At 43.0% G+C, this 16,843-nt stretch overlaps 1 protein-coding gene across 1 annotated transcript in view; it reads left to right on the plus strand.

Moving 5' to 3' along the window:
- The first annotated feature begins 3,780 nt into the window (after positions 1-3,780).
- LOC149834604 (aconitate hydratase, cytoplasmic) overlaps positions 3,781-16,843 on the plus strand; it is a 41,303-nt gene continuing 28,240 nt past the window's right edge. The window contains exons 1-6 of the mRNA XM_090011494.1: positions 3,781-4,278; positions 4,436-4,540; positions 4,904-5,064; positions 5,175-5,267; positions 6,123-6,308; positions 6,445-6,606. Of these exons, the coding sequence (XP_089867620.1) occupies positions 3,975-4,278; positions 4,436-4,540; positions 4,904-5,064; positions 5,175-5,267; positions 6,123-6,308; positions 6,445-6,606 (1,011 nt within the window). The 5' untranslated portion in view covers positions 3,781-3,974. The remainder of the gene's footprint in view (positions 4,279-4,435; positions 4,541-4,903; positions 5,065-5,174; positions 5,268-6,122; positions 6,309-6,444; positions 6,607-16,843) is intronic.

Below are 16,843 nucleotides of genomic sequence, written 5' to 3' on the forward strand. Positions count from 1 at the left end.
CTATAAGGTCGACCTCTCTTAAAAAAACATTGCAATTTTCCTAAGTGGTAAAAAAAGCTGAGAAATTCCATGCTTAAGAGATAATTTTTTTTTTTTACAGGCAAGCTGGGGTTAGGCAATACCAGATATCTCTTAAACCCCATGTAGCAGAGGGATTCAAACCTGAGCCTTTAGCTTCGCACAGGACCCCGCTTACCACATGGGATACGACCTCGGTGGTATAAAAGAGAGAATTCCCTAAATTCTAAATTAGTTGTCCATGTCTAGACCTGGACACTGATCCATCTAATTAAAATGGACATGCTCGCAGATTATCCATGTATTATCAATATCTGATCCGTTCTAAACAGAAGAAAATATTTTGCCACAATCTCTTTTGTCCCTTTGTTGTTAATCCTCAAACCAACATTAGCTTATCCATAGTTTCATACCCTATGTCACAGGGACACACCATTTTGTCTGCATGTCTCCGGTGACATGACCGGATATATATGACACGCTGACAAAAATAGTGACATGCACATATATTATTTAAATATATTATATAATTTTTTAATAATATTTTAATAAAAGAGTATTTTTAAATATAAAAATGATAGCAGGAGATAAAAGGAAGGCGTTCCATCTCCAAAAGTTTTTAAAGTTCCAATGTTTCTATTGTTGGTTGGTGAAAGTTGGTGTTTGGTAAGACATTTACAACTCCAAGAAGACATGATTGTATATTTGTATGGACCCCAAGTTTGATTCTAATTTGATATCAACATCTAATTGATGTTTTATCTAAATAATTAACATGAATAGATTAAAATAGTCAATAGTTTAATCCCACTCTCTTATATATGGAGATCAACATGTCAACTTATTGCGCAACCACACAATTCAAGGGATTAGCACTATTTATTTATTTATTATTGTTATGGATCAAATGTGATTGGCTGGTTTGGGTAAAAATGACCATGCCTTAGGGCTCTTGGGGTCTTAATTGAAGAGAGGCCATCAACAGTGCAAATTAAAAGTAAGAAAAAAAAGGAAAGGAGAGAAAAAGTTCACGCATTGAATATGGCACGTTTGTTTCACCTTCATAGAAAAAAAGTTTTTTTTTCTTTTGCAAAATAGTCCCTTTCTTATGGCGTTTTGCAAATCAGTCCCTCCCTTTTGCTCAATCCTTGCAAATTCGTCCTTGGGGTCAAGGGCCGGCCGTCCCCACCCTCTCACGGCAGCTGTTAACTGCCCATAAAATGATGAAGTTGTCCTCGTTGTTCTCGTTGAAGGACCAATTTGTAAAACATGGGTAAGTCAAACATGTTTTTTGCCAAAAATAACTTTTGCAGAAAACCACTTCTACCATAAAACAAGAAAAAAAGCTTCTAAGAGTGATAGATGTGTAGTTTTTTTTTTTTTTTGAATTTTATAACCTGAAGAAACCACACCCGGTGCGCGAAGACCTGGTCGTGCTGGCTAAGTCAGTCATACCTATGATTGTGAGGCTAAGACCCTTGCCCTCAGGGCTTATGCTATGCATTGGTTTGCTCAGAGGGTTGACAATCGAACCTTGACCGTACTCGGCAATTGGGATCTTATTTTTCGTAAGGGTGGAATAGTCATTTTCTGTACCCCTCTGGTCATGGTTACTGTCTAACCCTAGATAATCCGACGCCTTGCCAACAAGAAGACTGCTTTGCACCAATGTTGGAAAAGGCAGGGATGGATTTGCAAAATAGCATGAGGCAGCAACTATTTTTTAAATCAGTAATAAAGTAGGGACTAATTTGAAAAAACCCAAATAAAAAAAAATCATGTTTTACAAATTCCATGAGCAATGTGGATCCAATATATTCATACTTGGTTTTTCTTTCATTGAATTTTGCTTAGGTACCGCAGACCGATCCGAACCAAATGTAGACCCCCACAATAGATCGTTGAGCTTAAAACAATCAGGCGGAGCGAGGAACCTGAACTTAGGTTGGCAGGGTTAGTAAACGAGATGAACAACTTGCCGTTTAACTCGACTTGGCTCAACTTAGAAATTGAGCTCAGCGAGCCAAGCTATTAGCTAGCTCATTTAGGTAAAAATGAGCGAGCACTAACATGGAAAGCTTCATTGGCTTGACTCGTATATGTTATTTTACATATTATATATTTTACATAACCACTCAATCACCAACATTGTCAGACACTAATTTAATTAATTAAATAATTTAATCACTATTTAAAATTATTGATTTAATTGTCAGATGACCCACAAGGTCAACTGCACCAAGAATTAAAGCCAGAAAAAAATTCAAACATATTCAATAATTCATAATGACCAAGAAATTTTCTCATTAAAATATTCCATTTTTTTTTGTTGAGTTTTACATGGATAACACAAAGGCTCAGCTTGATTCAGATCTGATTACCTAATTGGATCGGTGGGCTGCATTTCGCAGCCCAAGCCCGGCCCATTACGGGCCAGGTGCCTGACCCCCGTCAAGCTCCCATCTCGATGGCCACCCCTATGGATGTCATTTAGAGTGTACCAAATAAGACTAAGATAAAATCCAAGAACCATTGTCGAGGTATTGAACATGGATCCGTTAAGTGATTACTCCCTTTAGAAGTGGATGTGTCTCTTTCTTAAACATAGATAACTTTAATTTCTGCCTCTTAAATCTCTTGAGCTAGTTAAGCAATTTATAATTGAAAATCACCTTTCAATCTAACTCGTTATTTTTTCTTTTGTCCTTGAGATGCAACAAGTTTCACATTTATGGGCATGTTTGAAAGCTAGAAAAACTCAATAGGGAAAAGCTTTAATAAGAGATTTTTTTTAGAAGATTTTTTTTTTTGCTTGTTTGTGTAGCATGAGAAAAACAGAGTGAAAAAATGAAGATTACCAGAAGAGGGGAGGGGGGTGGTCGGACGATCAAAGCCAGCAAGGGTCAAACGTGCAGTTCGAGATCGAGGCAGCGAGGAAGAGGAGAGAAATCGAAGAATCTTCATGGTCCAGTGAAGGAATTCTCCCCATTATGACCCCTCAATCCGATCATCCTGTTTAGGGTTATGCACGGGCTGTAGGACCAACGGCCGATGAGGGAATATGTTCGTGCCCTGGTCAGGAAATGCTTCCTGACAATAGTGTCCTACAACAGGTCATGTCCTAAAGCTTGTTGATGATCGGGATCATCGACTATCCTATCGAATTACCGTCGTCATGGTAGAGAGAAAAGTGGAAAAGAGAGAGCAAAGACAACAGAGAGAGGAGAGAGATCAAGAATGGGTGCTGGGTTGTTAGATTTGGGTGCTTGCCGGAGGTGAGATGTGTGGTGGTGGCGGTGATGAGATTGGTGGTGAAGAATATTAAAATATTTTTTTTTTGGTAGAAAACATTTCTCCACCTCTCATTTCCCCGAACACATACATGGGATTCAGTGAATCATCGGGGGCGAACATACACCACCCTCTCCTCATTTGAGGAATGTTTTTTATAAAAAATAATGTACTTTTTAGAAAAACTCTCTTGGGAAGAGGTCGCTCTAGTTACTGGATCTATATTTGAAGGTGCCTTTGACCCGATCCACTTTTATTTATTTTTTTAGTAAGGAAATAATTGTCCACATTTAAAAGCCTTAGAAAGATTAAAGGAAAAGAGAAGCCTCATACTTAGTTCACTGATGATATCAGTGGGAATAATTTTCAATAAAGAAAAAAAAAACGCCCTACAAATTCGGGTCTTTACGAAAACACAAAACGGATCTCTAAAGCTAGAGGCCTTTCAAAAATCTCCCCAAACGCCAGTGTGGCCGCCATCCCAACAAGCCCTCTGTCCTTCCGCGTCAGAACTCACCAGCTCCCAACTTAATTTCTCGATTTTGGATTTTCCCTAACATTACAGTAAATCCGTCATTTTTTATTTGAGTAATCAGAACGGAAGTCAGGATCTCCAGGCTCCCATCCTACCATTTGTTTCTCTCTTTATGTGAGTAAGGTTCGTCATGTATATAACCGTTTCTGCTGGACTCATCCGAGCGTCTAGGGTTTCCTCCCTCTGCGGGTTCACCAGAGCTCTCGCTCACCCTTCGTTGCCGTCGTCTTCGTCTTCGCGGCTTCTGAGCTTCTCTGCATCTGGAAACGGCCTTCTCGGCTCTATCAGGGCGTCGTCGTCGTCGATCCGGAGGGATTGGTTCGGGGGGTTCTCCCGGTACAATTCCGATTGGAGGTCGCCGATCAGTCTCCGCGCGCAGATCAGGAGCTCCGCGGCCGTGATCGAGCGGTTCGAGAGGAAGATCGCCACCATGGGTAGGGATCGAAGTTCTCTTTTTTCTGGATTTTGGTTTTTGGTTCGTTTTCTCCGAGCGAGAGTTGAATTGAGCTTTAATGGAGTTGATAATCAAGTTGACATTTTTTTTCCCTTTTCTATTTCGATTTTTTTTTTGTCGGACGTGAAAACTTTTAGCTTCCGAGAATGCTTTCAAGGGGATTCTGACCAGTCTGCCAAAGCCTGGAGGTGGCGAATTCGGGAAATTCTACAGCTTGCCGGCTCTCAATGATCCAAGGATCGGTGCGTTTCGCTTTTTCCAGTTTTATAAAATTTGAGTATTGATCATATTGGAGGATCCGAGAATCTTGTTTATCTATTCCGACCGAAAAACTGAATTAGTCGTCACTTGATTTGTTTTGGATTCTTTGCTACTGAAATCATTTTGTGATTCAAATGACATTGGTCGGATCGTGCATTGCGCATAAATATGAGTTATAATTGTTGGTGCTGCAGATTATTAGACAGTACAATGTGACTGTATTTTGCAGCTATATTGCGATGAACTTGTGAAGATTTTCCAATTTCAAGTTTTGCTTTGCAAAATTTTCAAGGTGGATTCGTTTCACATTTTTTTTTCTTTCTATTAACAAATTTTGCGCGCAGATAAACTCCCGTACTCGATCAAGATTCTCCTCGAGTCAGCGATTCGTAACTGCGATGAGTTTCAGGTGAAAAAAGCCGACGTGGAGAAGATCATAGATTGGGAGAATAGTTCTCCGAATCAGGTCGAGATCCCTTTTAAACCTGCTCGTGTCCTGTTGCAGGTATGAAACATCAGTGATGCCCTGGTCTGGGTTGAAATTTCTTTAATCCATTCACCATTTCCTAAAGGGGTTTGAATGTTATTTTGTGCTGATTCTTTTATTCCCTGCAGGATTTTACTGGTGTACCGGCTGTTGTCGACCTTGCTTGTATGCGGGATGCTATGAACAAACTTGGAAGTGACTCGGACAAGATCAATCCTCTGGTAAGGTCTCATCCCCGTGACATTTATGACAGTCTATTTGCTTCTTCATTAGCCATGGTGTCTGCTACTGAACAGTAATCCAACACTATTTCAGACCGTCCAGCAATTTTTGATTTGCAAAATAAAATGTTGCTACAGCTCATAGTCACAAATATCAGCCATTTTTTGAAAATTTACTGATTTTATCGCAAGATTTTCAAAAACCGATATAATAAAAAATGTGATATTTTCAAAATATCGCCTATTTTGAAATTATCACGATATTATACTATTTGAGATCGTCCAGCCATTTTTTACTTGTAAAATCGAATGTTGCTACAGAGCATAGTCACAGATATCAGCCAATTTTTTAAAATTTTCTGATTTTATCGCAAGATCTTCAAAAACAAATATAATAAAAAATGTGATATTTTCAAAATATCACCTAATTTGAAAATATCATGTTTTTCAAGATATTATAGTGTTATTAACGTGTAGGCATTTTTATATTTTAATGCTTTTCTCATAATTTTTATATATTTATATATTTTTAAAAATTTAAATATATCGAAATGCTTTCGGGAGTTTCCCCCAAAAAACAAAATTTTTAATGTTTTGCAAGATTTTGCTTTGCGAGAAAAATCCCAATGACTAGATTTGTGATTATGCTAAAGAGTTCATATTAAAAAATTAATAATTGTCCTCATTTTTTGCTAGTGCCAACCCTTTGACGTGCACTTACTCTTATTCCTTCTTTATTTGTGTGCTTTCAAATATACTCATATCAGCACTCACTGGATGTTTTTCATTTAGGTCTTGATCCATTCCAGTTATCTACCCTCATCCTGATGATGTGTTTTAATGTTATGGATGCAGGTGCCAGTGGACCTTGTGATTGATCACTCTGTCCAGGTTGATTTCGCGAGATCAGAAAATGCTGTGCAGGCAAACATGGAGCTTGAATTCCGTCGTAACAAGGAAAGATTTGGTTTCCTTAAATGGGGAGCAAATGCTTTTCATAATATGCTTGTTGTGCCTCCTGGTTCTGGTATTGTTCACCAGGTAAATTATCCTTTATTACTTTCTTTGTTGGATAGTGTTTTTACTGCAATGTTTTCATTTTCTGATGAAATACTTGCAGTGGTGAGTGGTGCTTTGCATTAGTTGTCTAACTCATTTTGTGATTGTGAACTTTTAGGTCAACTTGGAATATTTGGGCAGAGTTGTATTCAATACCAAAGGCATACTCTATCCTGATAGTGTTGTTGGTACTGATTCCCACACAACCATGATTGATGGGTTAGGAGTTGCTGGATGGGGAGTTGGTGGAATTGAAGCAGAGGCTGCTATGCTTGGGCAGGTATGAACTTATATTGTTTCTAACGTTCCTTTCTTCCTTCATTCTCTTCATACATATAAACATAGTCACAGATATCGGCGATATTTTTCATGGTTTTAAAACCCAGTGACTCGCCACTCGGCTCGTCCTTGAGTGACTCGCGACTCAGCCGGGTCATGTTCTTTATATTTTATATAAAATATATAAATATATGTATATACTATCTATATTTTGTAGTATTTTACCAATATATTATATAATATGCATTATATGATATTTCTTAAAATACATTTAATGTATAATTTTATTAATACATGTATAACCATATTTTTATATATAATATACAACAACAACAACAACAACAACTACGCCTTCATCCCAAAACAATTGGGGTCGGCGATATGAACCAAAAAAGAAAATCATTCTGGGTCTTCCACATGAATCCTTCTCATCCAATCATTTCTATCCAATGCCATGTCCTCGGTGAGGTTCAAAGCATTCATATCCTTTCCTATCACCTCCGTCCATGTCTTCCTAGGTCTACCCCGACCTCTTTTAACTAATATATTTTCCCATTTCTCCATCCTTCTAACTGGAGCATCATTAGGCCTTCGCCGAATATGTCCAAACCACCGTAAACGATTCTCTCTCATCTTATTTTCAATGGGTGCAACACCTACCTTCTTACGGTTCTCCTCGTTCCGAATCTTATCTTTTATTGTATTTCCACACATCCATCTTAGCATACGCATCTCAGCTACACTCATTTTTTGAATATGATGTCTCTTGGCAGCCCAACATTCCGTACCATATAGTAAAGCGGGCCTAATAGTCATCCTATAAAACTTTCCCTTCAACCGCAATGGCATTCTACGATCGCACAATACTCCAGTTGCACTTTTCCATTTCATCCACCCAACCTTTATCCTATGATTTACATTTCCATCAATTTCTCCATACTTTTGAATGATAAATCCCAAATATTTGAAACAATCATCCACCGGTATTTCTTGCTCACCAAGCTTCACTACACTCCCATCACTACTTTGTTGCTTACTAAACCGACATTCCATGTATTCTGTCTTACTCTTACTCAACTTAAAACCTCTTGCTTCCAATGTCTCTCCATAATTCTAACTTAGCATTAACCCCAGCTCTAGACTCATCAATCAAAACAATATCATCAGCAAACAACATGCACCACGACACATTTTCTTGAATTGATCTCGTAAGCTCATCCATCACTATAGCAAATAGGAAAGGGCTTAAAGCAGATCCTTGATGTAACCCAACCGTTATAGGAAAATTGGTTGTCACCCCTCCACAAGTGCGGACATTGGTTACTACTCCTTCATACATATCCTTAATTATACTAATGTACTTGAGAGAAACACCTTTCTTCATCATTGTCCACCAGAGAACGTCCCTAGGTACTCTATCGTATGTCTTCTCCAAATCAATAAAAACCATATGCAAATCTTTGTTCCTCTCTCTATTTCTCTCAATAAGTTGTCTAAGAAGATGTATAGCTTCCATAGTTGATTTTTCAGGCATAAAACCAAATTGATTCTTCGATATCATGACAATCTTCCTCAACCTAAACTCAATCACCCTCTCCCAAAGTTTCATAGTATGACTCATGAGTTTTATACCACGATAGTTTGTGCAATCTTGTATATCACCCTTATTCTTATATAGAGGCACTAAAGTACTCTTCCTCCACTCATTAGGCATCTTATTTGTCCACCAAATCTTGTTAAAAAGATTTGTCAACCATTCTAAACCTTTCTCTCCCAAGCATTTCCAAGCCTCGATAGGTATACCATCTGGGCCAACTGCTCTTCTTAATTTCATTTTCTTCAAAGCCTCTGCAATTTCTTTCTTTTGAATCTTGCGCATGAAGTCACGATTCATCTCATGAAAAGGAATGAACAAGTCTCCAAGATCTTGAGCATGACTTTCATTAAATAGCTTATCAAAATAATTTTTCTATCTCTCCTTAATCTCCTCATCTTTGACTAAAACCCTTTGCGTTTCATCTTTGATACATCTAACCATACCCAGATCCGTCGATTTCCTATCTCTCATCTTTGCAAGCCTATAAATATCATTCTCGCCTTCTTTGGTATCCAACTTGTCATAAACCTCCTTATATACCTTATCCCTCGCGTTCCAAACTACTTTTTTAGCTTCCTTCTTTGCTATCATATACTTCTTCAAATTCTCATTATCACAACTCTTACTTAGATTTCTATAACACTCTCTTTTAACCTTAATAGCTAATTTGACATCCTCATTCCACCACGATGTATCCTTACCTAGCGGTGCACCGCCTTTAGACTCACCCAATACCTCCTTAGCCACCTTTCTCATGCCACCCGCTATCTTATTCCACATTGATTCTGAATCCTCCTTGAGACACCAATCAACTTCCTTAACTACCTTCTCTACAAACATTCCTTGTTTAGCTTCTTTCAGTGCCCACCACTTAATTCTAGGATCTATCCTATGTCTATCCCTTTTGTGACATTTTTTAATTCTAAAATCTAAAATTAAGACTCTATGTTGTGTAGCTACACTTTCTCCCGGTATAACCTTACAATCGATGCAACAACCCCTATCTCTCTTTCTAAGTAGGAAAAAATCTATCTGACTCGTATTAACCCCACTTTTAAATGTTACTAGGTGAGACTCTCTCTTCCTAAACCAAGTGTTTGCTAAGATCATATCATAGGGCACACCAAAATCTAAAATCCTTTCTCCACTTTCGTTTCTTTCTCCTATACCATAGCCTCCATGGATACCCTCAAATCCATCCCTACTAATGCCTACATGCCCTTTAAGGTCACCGCCGATGTAAAGCCTTTCTCCATAAGATATCCCTTGTATTACTCCATCTAAATCTTCCCAAAATTGACGCTTAATGGAATCATCTAAACCTACTTGAGGTGCATAAACACTAATAATATTAATAATCTCCGAACTTAATACTAATTTAATAAGTAAAATCCTATCACCCTTCCTACGGACCTCAACTACATTATCTATAAACTCACAACTCATAACAATCCCTACTCCATTCCTATTCCTATTTATTCCTGTATACCAAATCTTATATCCCCAAGGTTCTATCACTATTGCTTTCTCACCTACTCATTTGGTCTCTTGTAAACATAAAATATCAATCTTTCTCCTACACATAACATCTACTAACTCTACCAACTTACCAGTTAAAGATCCTATGTTCCAAGTGGCTAACCTAATTTTATGGTCTTGGACTAACTTCTTTACCCCCACCCGTCCAACAAAGTGAGGGAACCCTTGCCTATTTGACACCACACCCGGGCGCCGGTGTGACGCGTCGCTTCCGGGCGACGACCTAGCAACCCTTGCCCATTTATCACTGCCTCCGGGCCTATAGAGTACAGCGCGTCGCTCAGTAGGGAACGCCCCAACGAAATTCTCATATTGGTTCATATTCATAGGGTATGACTAAGTTTTTATGCTGGCTGTCACAGGCCTACCGCAACCCTCCTCCTTTATCCGGGCTTGGGACCGACAGTGGATAACTAAACAGTTATACACAGGTGGAGTTTTTATATATAATATACATAATATTTATATTATATTTCATATAATATATGTAATTATATATAAAATATATTATATATGTATATATATTGATGCAGGGCAGGCGGTACCAGTACCAATACCATGTGACCCTGGCACGACCAGGGAACCCGACCCACCAGTTGGAATGGACGATCGGACCCAGCAGCAGGGTCCGATTCCAGGTGAGTTGACTCGATGCAGGAAGATAACGCGCACCTACTCCAGAAAAGGGAAGACCCGGCTCAGCACCGATTCAGTCTCGAATTGAAGCCTTCTCGGGTCCGGGTTCGGGTCCAGACCCGGATCCAGTGACCATCTTTAAAAAGCACGACTTAGGGCTGCGTGAGGCGGTCTTTGGAGAATAATTACAACTTCTTTTCTTTTCTCAGCAGCCTTACTTTCTTTCCCTGTCATTTTTGTTCTTTTCTTTCATTACTGTTCGTTGTTTACCATTTCCTTCAATTTGTTTATCAACAACCTGTCATTGACATTGGTATTTAATAAAATAAGCCCAGGATCACCATCTGGGTGAGTTTTTTTTTATTGTTTTAAAGTCTGCTCAGCCTACGACTGTCCCCAGTCGTGCCTTTCTAGCCTCCATCAAGCTCACGCGAGGGTTGGAGATCGCCTCCAGCAACTGCGTCTTCGCTGCCTTTGTAGCAGCCAGTTGACGACTGCATCAACTTGGTATTAGAGCCCAGGCATCCTCCGTCAGCAGCCGCATGGCTCAAGAGACGAGGGACGACCCGACACGCGACAAGGAACGGGAAGAAGTCGTTACCGAGGACCCAATGATGCGCATGATGGAGATGATGACAAAGATGCAGGAGAATATGCTGCGCCTGAACAGAGAGATGGCTGGAATCACAAAGAGGATTTATGGGATTGACTGTCGACTCGTCGCCATCGAATCGACCGCAGGATCGAACCCAGCGACGACCCAACCAGTGGATACCACTGTGGGCGACACTGGTATCCTCACGACTGCAATGAACGACCCAGCCCAAGTGGGTCCTCAGCCTGCAGTATCTCAGAAGGGTTTTGGGGAAGGCCTGCACCAGACTGTCTGTCAAGAGGCGCGTCAGCAAGGTACGCCCCCCTGAACTCTGGTGCGACTCCGATGCAGCCGACCCCGGGGCCTTTTGGAGATCCTCCCCTCACTGGCGCAAACCCGCAGGGCTGGCATCGACCCACGCACCTGGGAATGCAGGCTGGACCTGGCCTGCATGACCCGGGTTTGACGCCGACTCAGGCAGTGGGTGTGCCATCGTCAGCTCGTGCAGGGTGGGGTCTGTCAACCCTCCCGGCACCCGCGCACGGGGTTGTGGTTGCCGGCAGCTCGAAGACTAAGGGGACCGATCCCTTGTGGTCCGGACCTGAACCCTCAGGGACCGGTCAGGAGATTATTTTATTCGGGTCCGGACCCGATTACCGAGGACCACCCTTTGGGTTCTCAGGAGCGGGTCTGGCAGCCCCATACCCAGCCTACCCAGTTGGGTTTGGTTCGCAGTTCGCTCCGAATCCGACCCAACCCGTGATGTTTGAACCCCAAAATGGATCCCATACTGACTCGAACTTGTATCGGACCCGGACGGAACTCCAGCTTGATCTTAAGCCGAGTCAAAACCAGACCCATACTCATATGGACCGTGGATCGAGTTCGAACAAAACCTTTTATCCCCACAACTCGATCCCCGATCCGACCTACCCAAATCTGGGTCCGACGAGTAGTTTAGGATTAGGCCCGATCCATATCCAGTCCGGCGAACCATCCCAGTCCTACCCCAACCCAATAACCCCTTCCCGATCCAAAACCCAGTACCTCGCCCGACCCTACACCCTTATCATAACCCAAACCCTTACTACTCTTTTCCTACCCACTTAGAGCCAGAAACCCAACCCCCCCCCCCCCCACTTTTAGTAGGACCCCCTTACATACCAGTGCCACAGCGACATCCACAGGCGGCGCCCGCCCGCGGGCAAACCCGGCCGCGACAATTTCAGCAGGGAGCGGCGCGACCTGAGTGTCGACCACCCCTCGGTGGAGTCCACCAGCATCCAGGCGAGCAGTACCGCATAGAGGACAATGAAGCAGCGTGGGACGACAACGCTTTCTGGAGCGAGTATCCTGCAGGAATGGTGGAGGCTCGACAACAGAGAGCAGTGGAGCATCCCTCCACTTATGGGGTGAAATTGGACCTTCCGGACTTTGCAGGACGGTTCGACGCAGAGCAGTTCTTCGACTGGTCCTATGCCGTGCAGTTTTTTTTTTACTACCACACCGTAGCAGAGCACCGTCGTGTCTCTTTAGCGTCTACTCGGTTGAGAGGGTTAGCACAGACATGGTGGGTGGAGCTGTAGCGATCGAGGGAGCGACAGGGGCTAGGGCATGTACAGTCGTGGGAGGAGATGCAAAGACTGATGCAATCAAAATTCGTGCCTTCGGATCACGCTGAGAGAGTCTACAAGGAGTATCTAACCCTGCGTCAGGGCACTCGTACTGTGGCAGAGTACACTGCCGAGTTCCATCGTCTTTCTCTACGGGTGCAGATCGAGGAAACTGCCCGCCAACAGGTCACGAGGTACATCTCTGGTCTCCGTTCTGTTATTTCTGACGACTTTAGTTGTATCACGGTTGAGACATTAGATCAGGCCAACAGTTATGCCATGAACGTCGAGGAAAAGTTGAAACAGAGGCAGGAATATAGGACCTCCCGTAGTGAACAGTCCAGTCGACCCAAGTCAAGTTTTCCAACCAGGGGAGCGAGCTCCTCTAGGAAGGATGACTCAAAGTCTACCCCTAGAGCAGAATTTAGCAAACCTGATCCGTCCGGACCCGCATTCAATACCCGGTCTAAAACCAAACCTAGTGAGTCTACCATCCGTTGTTTTAGGTGTCAGGAGCTAGGGCATGTCGCGTCTAGGTGCCCCACTGTGGGCAAAAAATACCCATCTCGTCGAAGGTATTGTGGAGTCAGCATCCGAGAGTGAGAGTGAGTCTTTGGTCGAGGATGAGGATGAGAGGGAAGTCGTAGAGTTCGACGACAATGTCGACAATCTATTATCCATCCGTCATGTCTTGACCGCACCCCATGAGTCGACTCCTGCCGAATGGCTACTGAACAACATCTTTAGAACCCGATGCAACTGTGAGGGTCACGCATGTGATGTTATTATCGACACCGGTGCTTGTGAGAACATGGTGTCCGAGAGTGTTGTGTCTACCTTGAATCTGAGAACCGAGAATCTGTCTCACCCCTACAAGATGGCGTGGTTCAAGAAAGGAAACGAGGTTCCCATCACCCAGTGTTGTTTAGTCCGATTCTCCATGAGGGAGCACTACCACGACGAGGTGTGGTGTGATGTAGCCCCTATGAGTGCGTGTCACATCCTGTTGGGACGTCCTTGGCAGTTTGATCGCAAAACCATTCATGATGGCCGTAGGAACACGTACTCGTTCATCTTTAAAGGTCATAAGATAATCCTTCTCCCCATCAAGGAGACGGGGTTTCCCACAGTAGATAAGCCTGAGCGAGTTCCCCGACTGGCCGGACTATCCTACCGGTCTTTCTTGAACCAATGTCAGGAGGATGGTTATTGTTATGCTGTGGTGGCTAAACCCTCAATGAATACGTCGTTACCAGTTCCTACGGACATCAAACCCCTTATTGAAGAGTTTAGCGACATTATGCCGGATGACCTTCCAGATGGTCTTCCTTCCATGCGTGTCGTGCAACATGCTATTGATTTTGTGCCAGGGTCGAGTCTCCCCAATCTCCCCGCGTATCGTATGAACCCCTTCGAGCATGCCAAGTTGTTAAGGCAGGTCTATGAGTTACTGTAAAAGGGCTTTATTCGTGAAAGTGTGAGCCCTTGCGCGGTACCCGCCTTGCTCACCCCTAAGAAAGATGGGTCCATGCGCATGTGTGTGGATAGTCAAGCCATAAACCGCATAACTGTCAAATACCGTTTTCCCATCCCTCGTTTGGATGATATGTTTGATATGTTGGCTGGTGCTTCCATTTTCTCTAAAATCGATTTAAAAAGTGGGTATCACCAGATTCGTATCCGAGAGGGGGATGAGTGGAAGACGACATTCAAGACACGTGATGGGTTGTATGAGTGGTTAGTCATGCCATTTGGGCTATCCAATGCCCCAAGTACTTTCATGAATATGATGACCTAAGTGCTACGCCCTTGTATAGGGAAGTTTGTCGTGGTATATTTCGATGATATTTTGATTTATAGTTCATCTTTGTCTGACCATTTGAGTCACCTGCGTCAGGTCTTAGAAATTTTAAGGAGAGAAAAATTGTATGTCAATGCGAAGAAGTGTGAGTTCATGACGTCCAGTGTCGTTTTCATAGGCTTTATTGTGTCATCTGATGGAGTTAAGGCAGACCCCGCGAAAGTTCGTGCTATTGTCGATTGACCTGCCCCAAAGACTATTGGAGAGATCCGTAGTTTTCACGGATTAGCCACTTTTTACCAACGTTTCGTGAGAAACTTCAGCACCCTCATGGCCCCCATCACGGAGTGCCTCAAGGGTACTAGTTTTCAGTGGACGCCTGCTGCGGAAAAAGCCTTTTCTATCATCAAAGAGAAAATGACCAGTGCCCTTCCTGATTTTAGTGCAGTCTTTGAGGTTGAGTGCGATGCCTCCAAGGTGGGAATTGACGCAGTTTTGAGTCAGAATCACAGACCTGTTGCCTTCTTTAGTGAGAAGCTGACGCATGCCAGGTGTCAGTATTCCATGTATGATGTTGAGTTTTATGCCGTTGTACAAGCCCTTCGTTATTGGAGACATTATCTCATTTATAAGGAATTTGTCTTGTACACGGACCATGAGGCATTAAAGTATCTGAATAGTCAAAAGAAGTTGAGTGCGCTTATCATGCTAAGTGGGTCAGCTTCTTGCAAGAGTACACCTTTTCAATTCGCCATCAATCTGGTACCCTCAACAAGGTGGCTGACGCTCTTAGCAGGAAGAACAACCTCCTGATGACTATGTCAGTGCAGGTCGTTGGGTTCGAACAGTGCAAAGAATTATATCCCACAGACCCGGATTTTCAACAAGTCTGGGAGGGGTGCATCTCTTCAGATCGCACCCTCGACCCCCGTTTTAGTATTCATAATGGTTACCTCTTTCTTGGGAACAAATTATGTGTGCCTGATTTCTCCCTTAGGCTTTAGTTGATTTCTGAATTACATGAAGGAGGGTTAGCAGGGCATTTCGGGCATGATAAGACGTTCGCTCTGTTAGATGAACGATACTTTTGGCCTAAAATGCGCAAAGATGTTGTCAAGTTCATCCAAGGATGTCATGTGTGTCAAGTGTCCAAGGGTCATCGTCAGAACAGTGGTCTGTATACTCCGTTACCCATTCCTGAATGGCCGTAGGAGCACGTATCCATGGATTTTATCGTGGGCCTCCCAAGAACGCCACGTCGTTTTGATTCAATCTTAGTCGTTGTTGATCAGTTCTCCAAAATGGCTATTTTTGTCCCGTGTAAGCGAACCACCGATGCCTCTTTAGTAGCGTCATATTATTTCAAGGATGTCGCTCGCTTCCATGGTCTACCCCACACAATCACTTATGATCGTGACACGCGTTTTATGAGCCACTTTTGGAAATCGTTATGGGCTTTATTAAAGACCAAGCTTCAGTTCAGTAGTGCGTACCACCCCCAAACCGATGGCCAAACCGAAGTTGTGAATCGCACCTTAGGAAACTTGTTAAGGAGCCTAGTAGGGGAAAATGTTAAAACCTGGGATCTAGTCTTACCTCAAGCCGAGTTTGCGTATAATAGTTCCATCAATAGGTCCATAGGCAAGTCTCCTTTTCAAGTGGTTTATGGTCGGTCGCCCACTCATGTCGTCGATCTAGCTCCAGTGTCCAGTCTCCCTGACCCCGCCCCAGACGCCTTTGATGCCGTTGAATACATGCGTGATATACATAGGCAAGTCCGGGCCAAACTCATTGAGAGTTACGAAGCGTACAAAGCCTTCGTTGACCAAGGTCGTCGCGACATTCAGTTTCAAGTTGGTCAGCTTGTTTGGGTCTACCTGCGTCTTCAGCGTTTTCCCGTGGGCACTTATAATAAACTGAGTCCTAAGAAATATGGTCCCTTCCAGGTCCTACGACGTTTAGGTTCGAATGCCTACCTAATAGAACTGCCTCCCGATTGAAACATTTCCCCGATTTTCAATGTGTCCGATCTATATGCTTACTGTGGAGACAAGAAGTCGTCGGAACCGACTTCTTCCCAACCAGGGGAGAATGATGCAGGGCAGGCAGTACCAGTACCAGTACCATGTGACCCTGGCACGACCAGGGAACCAGACCCACCAGTTGGAATGGACGATCGGACCCAGCAGCAGGGTCCGACCCCAGGTGAGTTGACTCGATGCAGGAAGATAACGCGCACCTACTCCAGAAAAGGGAAGACCCGGCTCAGCACCGATCCAGTCCCGAATTGAAGCCTTCTCGGGTCCGGGTCCGGACCCGGATCCAGTGACCATCTTTAAAAAGCACGACTTAGGGCTGCGTGAGGCAGTCTTTGGAGAATAACTACAGCTTCTTTTCTTTTCTCAGCAACCTTACTTTAACCTTACTTTCTTTCCCTATCATTTTTGTTCTTTTCTT

The sequence above is a fragment of the Nuphar pumila genome, chromosome 6 (genome assembly GCF_984573655.1).
Source record: "Nuphar pumila chromosome 6, dmNupPumi1.hap1.1, whole genome shotgun sequence".
Classification (NCBI taxonomy): Eukaryota; Viridiplantae; Streptophyta; class Magnoliopsida; order Nymphaeales; family Nymphaeaceae; genus Nuphar; species Nuphar pumila.